Source organism: Nelumbo nucifera, chromosome 3 (genome assembly GCF_055504915.1).
Source record: "Nelumbo nucifera cultivar China Antique chromosome 3, China Antique-T2T, whole genome shotgun sequence".
Classification (NCBI taxonomy): domain Eukaryota; kingdom Viridiplantae; phylum Streptophyta; class Magnoliopsida; order Proteales; family Nelumbonaceae; genus Nelumbo; species Nelumbo nucifera.
The window spans coordinates 7,908,630-7,922,115 of record NC_142651.1 but is presented as its reverse complement, the minus strand read 5'-3'; the positions used below and the strand labels follow the sequence as shown (position 1 = coordinate 7,922,115).

At 38.3% G+C, this 13,486-nt stretch overlaps 1 protein-coding gene across 1 annotated transcript; it reads left to right on the top strand.

Moving 5' to 3' along the window:
- Nucleotides 1–7,624: 7,624 nt before the first annotated feature.
- Nucleotides 7,625–8,773, top strand: LOC104593110 (cyclin-dependent protein kinase inhibitor SMR6). The gene is made up of 2 exons (XM_088900096.1): nt 7,625–7,956; nt 8,103–8,773. Exon 2 carries the CDS (start codon nt 8,106–8,108, stop codon nt 8,409–8,411), a length of 306 nt encoding a protein of 101 aa, XP_088756222.1. The 5' UTR covers nt 7,625–7,956; nt 8,103–8,105; the 3' UTR covers nt 8,412–8,773.
- Nucleotides 8,774–13,486: the final 4,713 nt, after the last annotated feature.

The following is a 13,486-nucleotide window of genomic DNA, read 5'->3' as shown; positions in this document are numbered from 1 at the left end:
GCATTAATTTGTATTAGTGCGAATGAAATTGCACTGCAAATAATATCTCAAAATCTAAATATTGAACTAGGCCTTCTATGCAGTTGCAAAATTAAACTTGTAAAACGGACATTAGTTGATTGTTTTGAGTATTTATCAAGATATTTATATATGAAGAATACACATTCGATCATAGGTAGAGCTAGTCGTACGTAGCATGGTTTTTAAAACCAGACCAGATTGGATGGTCGGACTGGAAAAATCGGGAACCTGTCACTTGATCGGTTCCATTCTTTCCCAAAACCACTTTTCTTTCAAAACTGTTGATTTTGATCAGCAAACCGCTAAACCAGCTGGTTAACTGTTTGAACCGATAACCGGACCTCTGACCGATTCAGTTTTAAAAACCATAATACGTAGTACTGCATCTTCCATTTATCATTTTTTGAGAAAATGTCTCTGAGACTCAGAGGGTGGTCGTTGAAATTTGAAAGCATCACATGCCATGCACAAAAGTATACAGCTAATGAGTCTGAATCACCTACCAATAAAATGCTTTTCAAAACCCTTCCAACATCATCTGGTACCACACATTTCATACATGAGACGTGAGTGCAAAATCATGTTGGTAGGTTATTGGAATGTTGTTTTGTTGGCAGGAGATCCCAATTCACAACTACTTATGTGGCCAGTCTAGACTAGAAAAGATGTTGGAACTGGTAGGTTGATCTGGATTGGAAGGTCAAGTGGGGTTTTCTGGGTGGTCCGTCAAGAAAATATTTTCCCCCTTCCAATTTCCCAATCAACTTTTCGGTAAAAGCTGTACTCCTTGAAGATTCACCCAGGAAAATATCGGATTTCTTGTTTTTCCCTATATCACTCAAATGTCAGTCACAATCCTTATCCATGCTATAGCTATTAGCTGTCCAACCAGTACATACATTTATCTTTAGACTGTTAGGTGACCCCACTCTCTTTGATGGACTGCTGCTCCATTTGTAAGCTAGGGTAGTGATTCAATATGGATGGATCCACACGTAAAGGAAAATGCAATATACAGTTAAGGGTGTCAATGGAACAGTTTTGGACTGGATCCCATCCTGTCCAAAATCAATTTGGATGGATTGGACGGATCAAAAAGACAGTGTGGATTGGATCAATGCAGTCCAAAATATTTATTAGTTTGGATTGGACCTGATTCATCCATAATAAATTTATATTGAATTTGGTGGGATTAAGCCAATATCTGATCCATTGATATAAGATAAAAATATAGGTATCAATAGACCGAACTTGTTTAAAATGAATTTGAATAGTCCAAACATTAAAATTAGACCAATCTAAAATGATCCAAATTATTCATTAGATTGGATTAGACCTGATCCATTTATAATGAACTCACATTGGACTGGATTGGATTGGACCAATCGAAAGCCCTATATACAGTATAGGGGTGCAACCGTGCAAGCTGGTGCTGGATAAGGTGTTGATCATATAAGCTACAGTTCAGTCGGAGCTTCCTACCCCAACCCAGCCTTCAAACCAACAAAATCAACTTTCAGGTTCAGGTTGGCCTAGCTAATTTCTTCAATTCTTACACTGAGAGTTAATACCTAGCAGAAGTCATTTACAAAGACTAGTTTCTTCTTTTACTTTTTTGTTTGTACATACAAATAGGAACTACAATCAAAACGGCCCATCTTTTTGCATATATCTCATGTAAGGGCCGTCTATCACTGCATTATGATATTTTTTCTCGCACTCCTCATATAAGATTGTTCTAATTAATACAAAAAAAAAAAACCTAAAATTGAATTGAACTCATGTTTACAATCCTAACTCCGGTAATACCATAAAAAAAAAAAAAAAAATAGAGACCATACACTATAAGTCAACATCCCAAGAATGAATTTTCTTTTAATACGTCACGAAAAAAAGGGAGGAAATATGTATCCTTGTTAGGTTTGGATTTTGAAAAGAATAATATTTTCCATCATAAAGTATATATCAGAATTGATGGAATAGGCTGCACTAATTTGTATAAAATGCGCAGGATTAACAATCAAAATTGCCGACCAAAACTTTATCTTCTTGTCCTCATTCGCCGCCCTGGCGTGGTGAAGTGACCTCCATCCCAACTTGGTTTTGATTCAAACTTCACTTTTTTTTTTCAAGTATATTATAATTGAAGAGGAGAACGTACGAAACCAAGGAAACATCGAGCCTCACCTTTTGGTTTCGATCAGTTTTAGTGACGCCGAATTATGAAAAAGGTTCTTCCCATAAATTACTGTTCGTCATCTCTTAACCAACATTAATCAGATATTGTTATGAAAAGGCTTCAATTAGAGGTCATTGAAAATGATAAGAATATGGATTTCGAAAAAGATTGAACTCATTATAATACCCAAGTATAGGATTGTTAATGGAACTTATATCGGTCCAATCCGATCTGGTTTAATACGAGTCCATTACAAATGTATTAATTAGTTCAATCCAATTCAATGAATATTTTGGATCAGTCCATCAATTCAATATCAGTTCATTAATTTAGATTGGTTCCAACCGAAACTAATTCATTATTGACATCTGTATTCTTATCTTTTATTAAAGGATCGGCTACTGGTTCAATTCGACCTAAAGTCAATATAAATGTATTACGGATGGATTAGGTCCAATCCAATATATACTTTGGAACATTAAGTCTGGATTGGTCCAATTCAATATATCTTATTGGTCCATCCAATCCATCCAAATTGGTTTTGATTTGGACGGGTCCAATCCACTGGTCCATTGACACCCCATCCAAGTGGAATTTCAAGTTCATTAATTTGTTTAAAGTATTGGAGGACACAAATCAAACTTTCTCATGAAAACCTCCATTTGATTCAGTCTAAACCAAGCTTTAACCCAAGTTTATGTGACTTGTATCCAATATCTGAATTCATTAGCTAATCAAAATCAAGCTTGAGCCCAATGAAGCTTAGTTTATAAATTCACTCAAAGTAAACTCGAATATATGAGCTTTTACGTTAAGCCGAATTTCAGCTCATATTTTTAGTTTAAATCGAGCTTGAATTTGAATTCAAACCTCATATTTTTCTATTGATGTGAGCTTTATATTCTTGGTATTTCATGATACTCACCATTATAATCCCCCAAAGTCGGTGGTTTGCGGGAATTGAATCCATATCAATATCAATGCTAGAGCGAACAAGCTAACATACCAATTGAGCCACCCCTCAATTGATAATTGGTGACTCAATAGATATTGAGCCGATTCTGAATAATGGCTTAAATCCACCTCAAACGTAAAATACAAGAAAAGAGAAAAAAAAATTAGGCACTTAATCTAAAAAGTATGTTTGTTTCTACGTAAAACTTGCATAAAGCAAAGTTAGTTTTGAGCGTGAAAACGTCAAAATATAATCGAAATTTTCCAGAACGAAAAATAAAAAAACAAAAATTTATTCATAATTTTGGAGCTATCATTATCTGGTATCCTAAAATAAAATGCAGAAACATGTGAAAGAGGAGGGGGGGGGGGGGGGTGATGAGTTGTCACTGACCAAAACAGAGAGGGAGACATGTGGAAACGGAGAATGACAACCTAAGATATCATTGTCATCCACCAAATCCAAGTCAAGAGTCAACACCGCAATCCCCAAGATGCTTCAAAGCTTACCTGGCACCTCATCACCTCCTCTTTTCTTTAGCTGGACCAGGAGCCGCCCATCCAACCCCACCTCTCTCTCTCTCTCTCTCAATATCCTTGTTGTTTGATTCCACAACAGACAACACCTTTACTTCAAGGATCACAAATCTTCCGTTTTTGCTATGTTTCCGTCGTTTGCATTTGTCTTCTTTTCTCGGTAGTCGTTAGTTGAAGTTAAGCCGGAACTTGGTGTCTCTAGAATTGAATCCTATGGCTAGGGCTAGCACCTAATCCTCACCCTTCAAGGCTTCAACGATTACGTCTCTCTCTCTTCCACGTAATTTCCTTCATAAAAGGGTTATCTGCCTGTATGAGTTTAGTTCTGGCTCTGGCTCTAATCCAGATTCCAGAAGTTAACATTGTTTTCTTCAAAGCATGTTTTCAATCTTTGTTCAACAAAATCTACAAACAATTACAGAGAGAAGTAGAAAAAATTCATTAATTGATCAGGATGAAGTATTGAGACACGCTTTTCTTTTACATTAATTAATAGCCTTCTATTCAGCCCAACCCAGCCCAGCCCAATCCCAACCAATGTTTCTCTCTATATCTCTGGGGACCCCGACGGCCCGACCCTGATATAATCATTACTTTCACATGAATGATACAGAGGGTCGGAGAAGAAAATGACAATATAAATCAAGCCCAGTTCTGACGCTGCATTCTTACCATATTTTGTCTTTAATCTTAGACTGTTTATAAAACGTGACAATAGATCTTGATGAATCTTGGAAGTTTCAGTGATTGACACATTTATGAACCCTCCTCCTATCCTTCATGTCTATACATACATATATGGAACAGTCTATCTACTCTCAAATATCATCAATACTCTAAACAAGTCCAACCGGTATAGGAATAGGAGGCTGTGGGCTGCCCACAAGGGACCCAACTGTTCCCTCAGGCACCGTTTCTCTCTATTCAGTTTCAGAGACCAAGTCCCAGTCAAAAGCTTTTGCCATGTCTTTAGGGCTGCTTTCTCTGATTTTAGACTTTGAATGATAATACCACAAAGTTGGTTGATGTAGACTGGGTAAGTGAATATACAAAGCGAAAGAATGGCTGAAGCTGAACCATGCATGTCTCAGTATATATTAGGGGGGTCTTGACTGAGAGAGTAAAAAGGCAGGCCCAGCCGGACCGGACTGATCCCACTAGGAAAATTTGTGACGACTGTGAGCTAATTAAAAATGTTCACAACTTGTTGTAGATGTGGTAAGCCATTCATCTTTCTTCTGGTCATCATTTTTCCTTTTGACTGATGATGATCAGGGAAAAAACACTACTCTCACTCATTAACCCCTGAGGACCCCTCACTCCATCCCTCTCTCTGTGTTTCATCAATCAATTCATGGTCATAGGGCTCAATTGTTTAGAGAAAAACAGTAAAGAAATTGTAAACCTTTTTAAACTTTCGAGAGCCAAAAAGAGATGAACTCCATGACAATTGACCACAGCCAACAGGTGGAGGTGTCCGACTGGGTCCATGTATGTCCAAAGCCGAACTCATCACATGCATTGATCCTGGGTCTTTGATGGGTCTCTGCCTCTGAGGCCCGATTTTGCTGGTTTTCCCTTCTACAAAATTGGAGAATGACAAATCGTACATTTGTTGCCTACGGCCTACATCAATGGACTTGAATTGGATCTAATGTTGGTCGAATCCAATGTTTGTGGATCCAGACCCTATTAGAAATGGGTCTGTCCCTTGTGAAATGGGTACAGGGGAGGGAAGTTGATAATTCTCTCATTAATAAGACTTTCAAATGAATTCTGCATGTATTCACAGTGAGCATACTTTGCCATCAGATTCATGGACATGGCCATATCAGCCGATATCAATCCTTTCTTTTGGGGTGGTTTTCACAATGCATAGACGACACCACTAAACCCTGATTTCCCCTTTTATATATGTAATGCCAAAGTAAAGGCTAAAGCACCTTGTTTTCACCAAATAAAAAGACTGATAAAGCAGCTTATCTAAAGCAAAAGTTCAATTTTGCAACTTGCAAATAGCAACGCTTTGTGAAATGCGAAGCAACTAACCTTCTTTTTTTCTTTTTTCTGTTGTTTTAAGTAGTCATGGGTTAGCTTGGATTGAACAAAGCTTGTATTACTTTGTGTAAAACTTTGTTGACTGATCCCACACATGTTTGTTATTCTGAATCTTCTCTTGCATCTACGATTCATTTGACTGAAACATATAGGGCTGTGAGAATGGGGTGGGCCGGCCGGGTGAGAAAGTGTCCATCGGGTTGATGAAAACAAGGTGAAGATTATGCGATACAGGGTCGAAATTTGAGGGAAACAACAACCCATGGATTAGATGGTACTGACCTGCCTCTGTTGGACTGTGTTACCCAAGAACAAATAATGGAGACCATATCTTAATTTATCATAGATTAAATATGCATTAGGCCTGGCCTCAATAATTGACTTGTTTTATTTATTTTTTGGTAAATCCCAATAATTGACTCGTGGTCCCTCTCAACAAGGTTTGTATTTGGAATCAAAATGTTGACATTGACAGTGACAGTGACAGAATTAATTGGCCCCTTTCTACATTATAATAGCATAAAAGAGAAATACAATCAGGATTCAGGAAAAAGGTTTAATTGTTTGTAGATTTGATCCAAAAGAAAGGTTTGATTTGCATGCTCAAATATAATAGAAGCAAGCAATTTATGTTGTTTAGACTTCAAACAGATAGATTAAAGTAAGCCCTTTTATAGTTATGGTAAATATAAGTAATAAAAGTTATAGGAACCCTTTTTATTTTCAGTGTTTTTTTAGAAAAGATAGAGATACAAGGGGCTGTTTAGGCTTACACAGGAAGAGCTATTAATGGTAATAGTAATACAAGGGGCTTCTGGGTTAAACAGGAAGAACTAGAAATAGTAAATAATAATACAGAGGGCTCTCTTGGCTTTACTCAGAGAGAGAGAGAGAGAGAGAGGGAATTCAAAATTGAATCACAAAAATTTTCACTTTGTATACCCTCCATTCTTTCGGGTTGAAAGTTTAGGCACAGTAGCCCTCTTACATGGGACAAAGAGAGGAATTATTTTCACAGTTATTTTATTTGTAAGGAATTGGGGAAATTTTAAGGGCTGTTGTGTACTTGGAAATGTCAATGAAGGATTCAATGCATCTTCCAGTCTAAGTTGTTGGGTTCTTTGGATTTAGAATATTATTAGAAAAATCCCACTTTCTACAACAAAAGGGTTTCCTTTCCTTTTACACAAGGGAAGGAGGTTCTGAGCTCAAGCTTTTCCACATGAGAAATCAGAACCTGATGTAATGAAGAGATGAATGAATACTTTTGGGTTGGGGCCTCCACCTAGATTAATAAGATTGCCCTAGTATTATTCCCTTTCCCTTCTTTTCATTAGGGGAATGGAATTATTCGTTGACCCTTCTTTTTATTCCAAAATTTGGTTATGAGTTCATACTTTTTGGGGCCCACATGATGAAACTCGCCACGTAAGCAGGTGGGAAATGCGCCAAACACGTGGAGCTTTTGGGCCCACCGCCAAAGCTGGCCATGGATTGTACCAAACTGGATCCTTTGATGATTGTCACAATGAAAAAGCCTGCCCTTTTCTATCATTCTACTGAGATTCTTTCTTTTGCTCTCTCTCTCTCTCTAACGTATTCCCACGTGCCAACTAGCAGAAAATCGAGCACAAAAAGAAGGACAAAAAGGGAAATACGTAGCCAATAGGAGGAGAAAATCGTAAAGCAAACATGAAAGTGAGGGAGGGAAAAACAACCGTTGATAAAACCGTGCAACAAAAAAATTTTGGCGCCAAAAACTCGAATCAATTGCATTAGTTTCCGCTGCCCACGGTCAGCAAGCAAATTTTCACGGGCAGCTTCACCTCACCTCTCGAGTATCGTCTTTCTTTTTTTAGTTCTTATGTTATGTTATAATGGCTTCGTCTTTCTTTGCTTAGGTCACGGGTTTCCTCCGGTTTTCCTCTCCCCTCTTTTGCCACTATATATCTCTCTCCCTCTGGCTCTTTCTCTTTCCTCTTATTTAGTTATTAGAACACGATTTCCCCCCTCATTCAAAGCCCTCATTCCTTTCTCGTGCTCCTCTTTCTCTTCTTCTCTGAGTCTGAAATTCTCAAAAGAGTATCAGAGAGATAAAGGGAGGAGGCCTTTTGTTTCTCTCCCTTTTACTTCAGTGCTCAGACTTAAGTTCCTCTTGCTGGCTTCTGCTGATCTTTTAGACAAAACCCGTATTTCTTTCCATTTGGGTTTGCTCTGTTCTTCTCTTTTTTTTTTTTTTTTCTTGTATTGGGTACTGGGTAGAAGAGGAGTACTTCCTCTTCCTTCAAGGTTAAGGTTTCTTCTCTGTTTCCTCTGTTTTAGTTCCAAAAGAAATCTGTTTTCTCTCTGGTAGGAGATGGGGTTCCCAGAAAAGTCACACGTAGATGGAGAGTCAGAAGGCAAGAAATGGGTCACTGCTGGAATTTCATTGCGAACTCCGTTAAGGCCAATAAATACGAACCCGAGGGAGGACAACGACGAAGAGGAATGTTCGACAACACCGACGGCCTCTGAAGCGAGGATACCAGAGAGGTTGCCATGCCCGCCGGCTCCAAGGAAGCGTAGGCCTTCTTCAAAATGCCATTTTAACGGCGTTAGGGAGTTCTTTACCCCGCCAGACCTAGAATCTGTATTTATGCGCCATGCCCAGAAAGCCAAGTGAGTTTCGTTCAAGGGAGGAAAGGTCCGCCCTTATTGTTGTTGTTCCTTTTCTTCTTCATTCTTCCCTCTTTTGCAATCTCTTCTCTATTCTTCATGGCAGAGGGAAGTTGATGTACAGAAGCTATGATATATGAAATGCTTTTAAGTTTTGGCTCACGAGGTTCCAATGCAGAGTGTATATTTGAGTTGGGACCAATGGTTCAAGCATGGTGAAAAGCTGCAGACTCTCTATAGAGAGAGCAGTATGCACACAACTATCTGCCACTGCAAAACTATGTTTGTATTTGTATGTTGGAAATTTAGAATGGGGTCTTGTAGCATTTGCTTAATATTTCTTTGAAGCTTATTACAGAAATTCTTCTTTCTCTCTCTCTCTCTCTTGTCTGCATGTGCTGTGCTCTTCTAAGCAAAGCACAAGAGAAACTTTCCCTAATAAATGAAAACCCTACTAGGAAAAAGGAAATGCAGGTCGATATTCATCTAAGTAAGCTTCTAGGGTGGCCAATCATAGACATCTGATAAGTAAATAAACTAAATTTTTTCCATGGCTGAGATGCTGCACTGATGCTTGAAATCTAATTGACTGAGACAAATCATAAACCATCTAATGCCCCGTACCTTTAATGCTCTGGTCTAATCTCAGTCATATTAATGTCCCACACTCACATGTGTGCCCCACTCACATGATATACATCACACCTCGGACTCTATGGTATGGGAAGGTTCTTTGTGTAATTATCCGGGCAGTAATAAAAGACAAACATATATGAAGTAAGTAGATTAGAATCCAATGCCAGCGAAAGGATTGTATGGTACCATTTCAAACTAGTGTTTTAGACCATTTGATGACAATGACACATGTAAGAATGACTGATTTTATAAAAAAAAAAAAAATTGGGGCAGTTTAGAATCAGACTAAGGTACGTTGATTATATACTAAAGCACTCATTTGCTTATAATGGAGTTCAGTAGACAGGATAAATATATTGTGTTCAATCAATCAAAGCCTTTGTTTTTAACTTAAAAGTGACCAGGGGGAGTTCACCTAATCTAGGGCTTTTTTTAAAATAATAAACAAAGATATCTAGGGATCAGAGCCAAAGATGAAAGCATGTTACAAATCTCATCCAACAAAGATTACAAGCCCCACTTGGCAGGTAATTGATAGCCAGCAGTGATTAATTTAATGTTGTAATTTGTCCTTTCATAATTCATATAGTAAATAGATAGATACATGGGGCAGTTCCTACTTTTCCTTGTGGAACTTATCTACATGTTTTCGAATTTCAATTTCTACCTCCTTTCCCATCTTTCTCGTTCTTATCCAAAGGTAACATGTAAAGAAGACACTGAAGAAAAAGAAAACATTAATGCTATGTTTGGTTTGAAGGAAAGAGTAGGGAAAGGAAGGGAAACCTTTACAAATCTTGTATAGGTTTCCCTGTTCCCTACTCTTTCCTTCAAACCAAACATAGCGTAAAAGGACCAAGTCCAAGCCTACATCTAAAGCTAACTCTGAATTTTGTGGTCTGAACCCAGAGACAGGAATTGACATATAAAGTTTACATTGTTTGTCTTAAGTTAACCACTTATTTCCTCAGCCACTGTATGTCTGTATCCTCTCTGAATTGCATCAGATTATGGATCCAATTCCGCTTAATGGTAGGGACCAGAGAAGGAATTGAACGAAGCATAAAGACTGTAGTCTAGCTCTTAAGTGGAAAAATCTTGTACAATTGAAGGATGATTCAAAACTGTCTTTTCTTTTCTATCGTTATCAGTACAGAAACAAGGCTGTTGAGTCTTTTTGTAGACATACTGCTAGCAACTATAATACAAGTTCGTATTGGTTAAAGGTTCTCTGTAAATGTTTATCAACCATTTCACCATCTGAACCCGGGGGAAATTCAAGTTAGATAAAGATGCACGACTCTCTTGTCTTGTTTGAAGAATTTGAGATTAGTTTGTTTGTGAGACCAGACCATTCAAATTAAATAAAGCCAATGTGAAAGCTACCCTATATTTGTACTGCTATGGGCCAATCCTAGTCAATGTAGCAAGCTTTGAAATACCAATCAAAATCCACCACCCTAAACAAACCTTATTTATCTCCGTCAAGGCCTCAAGGGTATTATGTTCCATGCCACCACGTCATTGCGCTTATCAGCTTTGGCAACTTTCTGATCGTAAACGAGAACAAGTGAAGCAAGAGATTAATGCAGAGACTCCTGCTGTATGTGCATAGTTGTCCCAGTACCATTTTTCATGTTTTAATCAAGGCATTGTTGAAGGTTTTAGATAGATAATGCACTAAGAACAGGTGACCGACCTTAACCATTATTTGCTGTTACACTGCCTGTTATAATAGTGGATGATCATCTTTGTTTTCAAAATTTTAGAATATTATACTGTTGCAATGTGAAGTACTAATAGACATCACCTACATTTATGCTCACAAAGATAATAAATTTAAGAGGTCAATTAGGGAGCATTCACTAATATTGGCTGCATCAACGTTTTTGAACCGCCGTTGACTCAGACGGTCGAACCGTTCGGCCCGGGAATCGTCCAGACAATCGGTTTCATTTTACCCAAAACCCGGAATCTGGTCAAAACCGTTGAAAAAGTCAACAAACCCTTGACCCAGGTGATCAAATTGTCGACCCGTTTAACGGTTTTTGACTTTTTTTTTTAATTTTAATTTTACTGTCAGAACAGGCCGTCCGTTCGAACCAAACAGTCGGACTGTTGACCCGGAAACCGATGCCCAAAACGGTTCCATTTTCGAGTCGTTTTTTAAAACATAGGGCTGCATGTTAAATCCAAATCTCAATCAATCATGTTAAAGTATGTTTACTTTTTATTAGTTCACATTTCAGTGTATTTTTGCATTAAACAAGATGTGCTCACCATCAAAACCAAACACATCTTTTGCTTTGCTGCAAGGTACAGTGGATGCACCGTGGATAATGGTGGCCACTCATCATTCATTACTTTTAGCACTCTACTTTGGGGGGAGAAGAGTTAAATAGAACACTAACATAATAACAGGTCACTGTTAACCAAGATATGAAGTGCAAAGCCAGCACAGAGAAATAGCATTCCATGATTCATGTGATTAGTATGTAGAGTAATGTCTGTCAATGCTGCTTTGACTTGAATCAAATTTTAACAGAAACTGAGACTAAGGATAAACCTATTAGAACAATCACACATGGGTGTCTGGGGAGGGAACATGACTTCCAAGTGACAAGCACATGAAAGGAACAAAGATTACAAGCCTCTTTTCCTTCTACAGGGGAGATAAAGGAGATAATTGAAGGATAAACAGATAGCAACCATGAATTGAGCCATTATCAAAGTTAAAAATAGATGCTAAACCCATGTCATGTGGGTTTCATTCAAAGTAGCTATCAACCACAAAGATTTAAGTATTTATGAGTTAACTAACACAGAATGATACAACAGAAACCATTAAGCATTATACTTCTACCTACGAACACAGCAATCATCAAGTCTTGTCCTAATAGATAATATAACTGAGATTATGTGGTGTTCTCCACTTCCAAGTTCCAAGTCCCAAAGTTATTTAAAGAGAGATAAGAGAGAGAGAGAGATGTATAAAAAATGAATATTTGATTGATATACTGACATTAGTAAAAGAGAATCCTATGCTATGCTTTTGTATATCTGTAGACAGCCATACAACACATACACATGGCCTGTAAACTGGAAAGGGAATCCTAAGGAGAAGATTCTCAATTCAAGCATCCCCAGACCCAGTGATAATATCCCAGCTTACCATCGTCCACGTCCACTGTCGACCTTTGCTCCAAAACCTTGGATGCATTTGGCCCTTTGCCCTTTGGGAATTTGGGATCCCCGCCCTAATACTGCTATTATTTGCCCGCCCTGCCCAGGCTGCCCGCCCCGCCTACCCCAGCTGCCCTGCCCACTTCTCATCTTTCGGCGGGAGAGGGAAAAAACGAATTTGGATTCTACTCGTTTTTGCGCCAAAATATAAGCCCGGGAAAACCGGTGCTTCCGAGTTCCGAGTTGCGACTTGCCACGCCCAACCCGTTCCGCCTCCGGGCTCCGGAGTCCGGACTATAATTAATGTATAAAAGTGTGTTACTCCTAGTCGTATAATGACTAAAATGCCCTTCACATCATCCCACTTTACATATGACTGACTATTTAAGGGCAGCCAGTTGACTGGAAAACCGGCCCGAACCTATACCCTTATTTGGAAGGTATCGGTCCCTCTCAAGATCCGTATTCAAAATACCCATATATAGGCTTTGAAACCGTTTTTTCACCTATATGTGAGTCTAGATTTGGATGAACGATGAATCTACTCCACATGAATGCCTTAAAATGATTAGAATATATATACACACACAAATCCCACAAATATATAAATAAAACTAAACTTGAGGTCGAAATTATTCTGAATGAGACATAAACACAAAAAAAGAAAGCCTATAATAACTTCACCAGTAATGTATCAACTCCCAATGCACTAATTGTCTTTACATCTTGGTTTACCCCAAAAAAAAAGGGTTAAATACTCTGCAACCCAATGCAGAATTCTGAATGACAGCCCCCCATAGTCTATCAGTACCCCTCTATAAATCACATCTTGCCCGTGAGTTTGGCATCAATTCACGGTCATGATGCATCCTCCTTGTACAGTGGGGCTATAAAATTCTGATCTAGACTGGTCAGTCATTCTCCCAAAAAATAAAAGATTTTACATTTAAAACCCACTCTTCAACAAACTTTTAGAACCAAGAGACAAGCTGTTCAATTTGAAAGAAAAGGCAGGGAAGGGAAGACAAAAGTAGGATAATTTATACAAGGTTTGTTTGTTAAAGTTTCCCTTTCCCCTATATTTCTCTTAGGCTGTGTTTGGTTTGAATGAAAAAGTAAGGAAAGGAAATGAAAGGTAGGGAAACCTTTACAAACCTTGTATGAATTTTCCTACCTTTCCCTACCTTTTCGAATAACTTAATAAATTCAGAATTGCAATGTGAACCATTCCTCCATAACGATGTGAACCAACAAACCGGTATC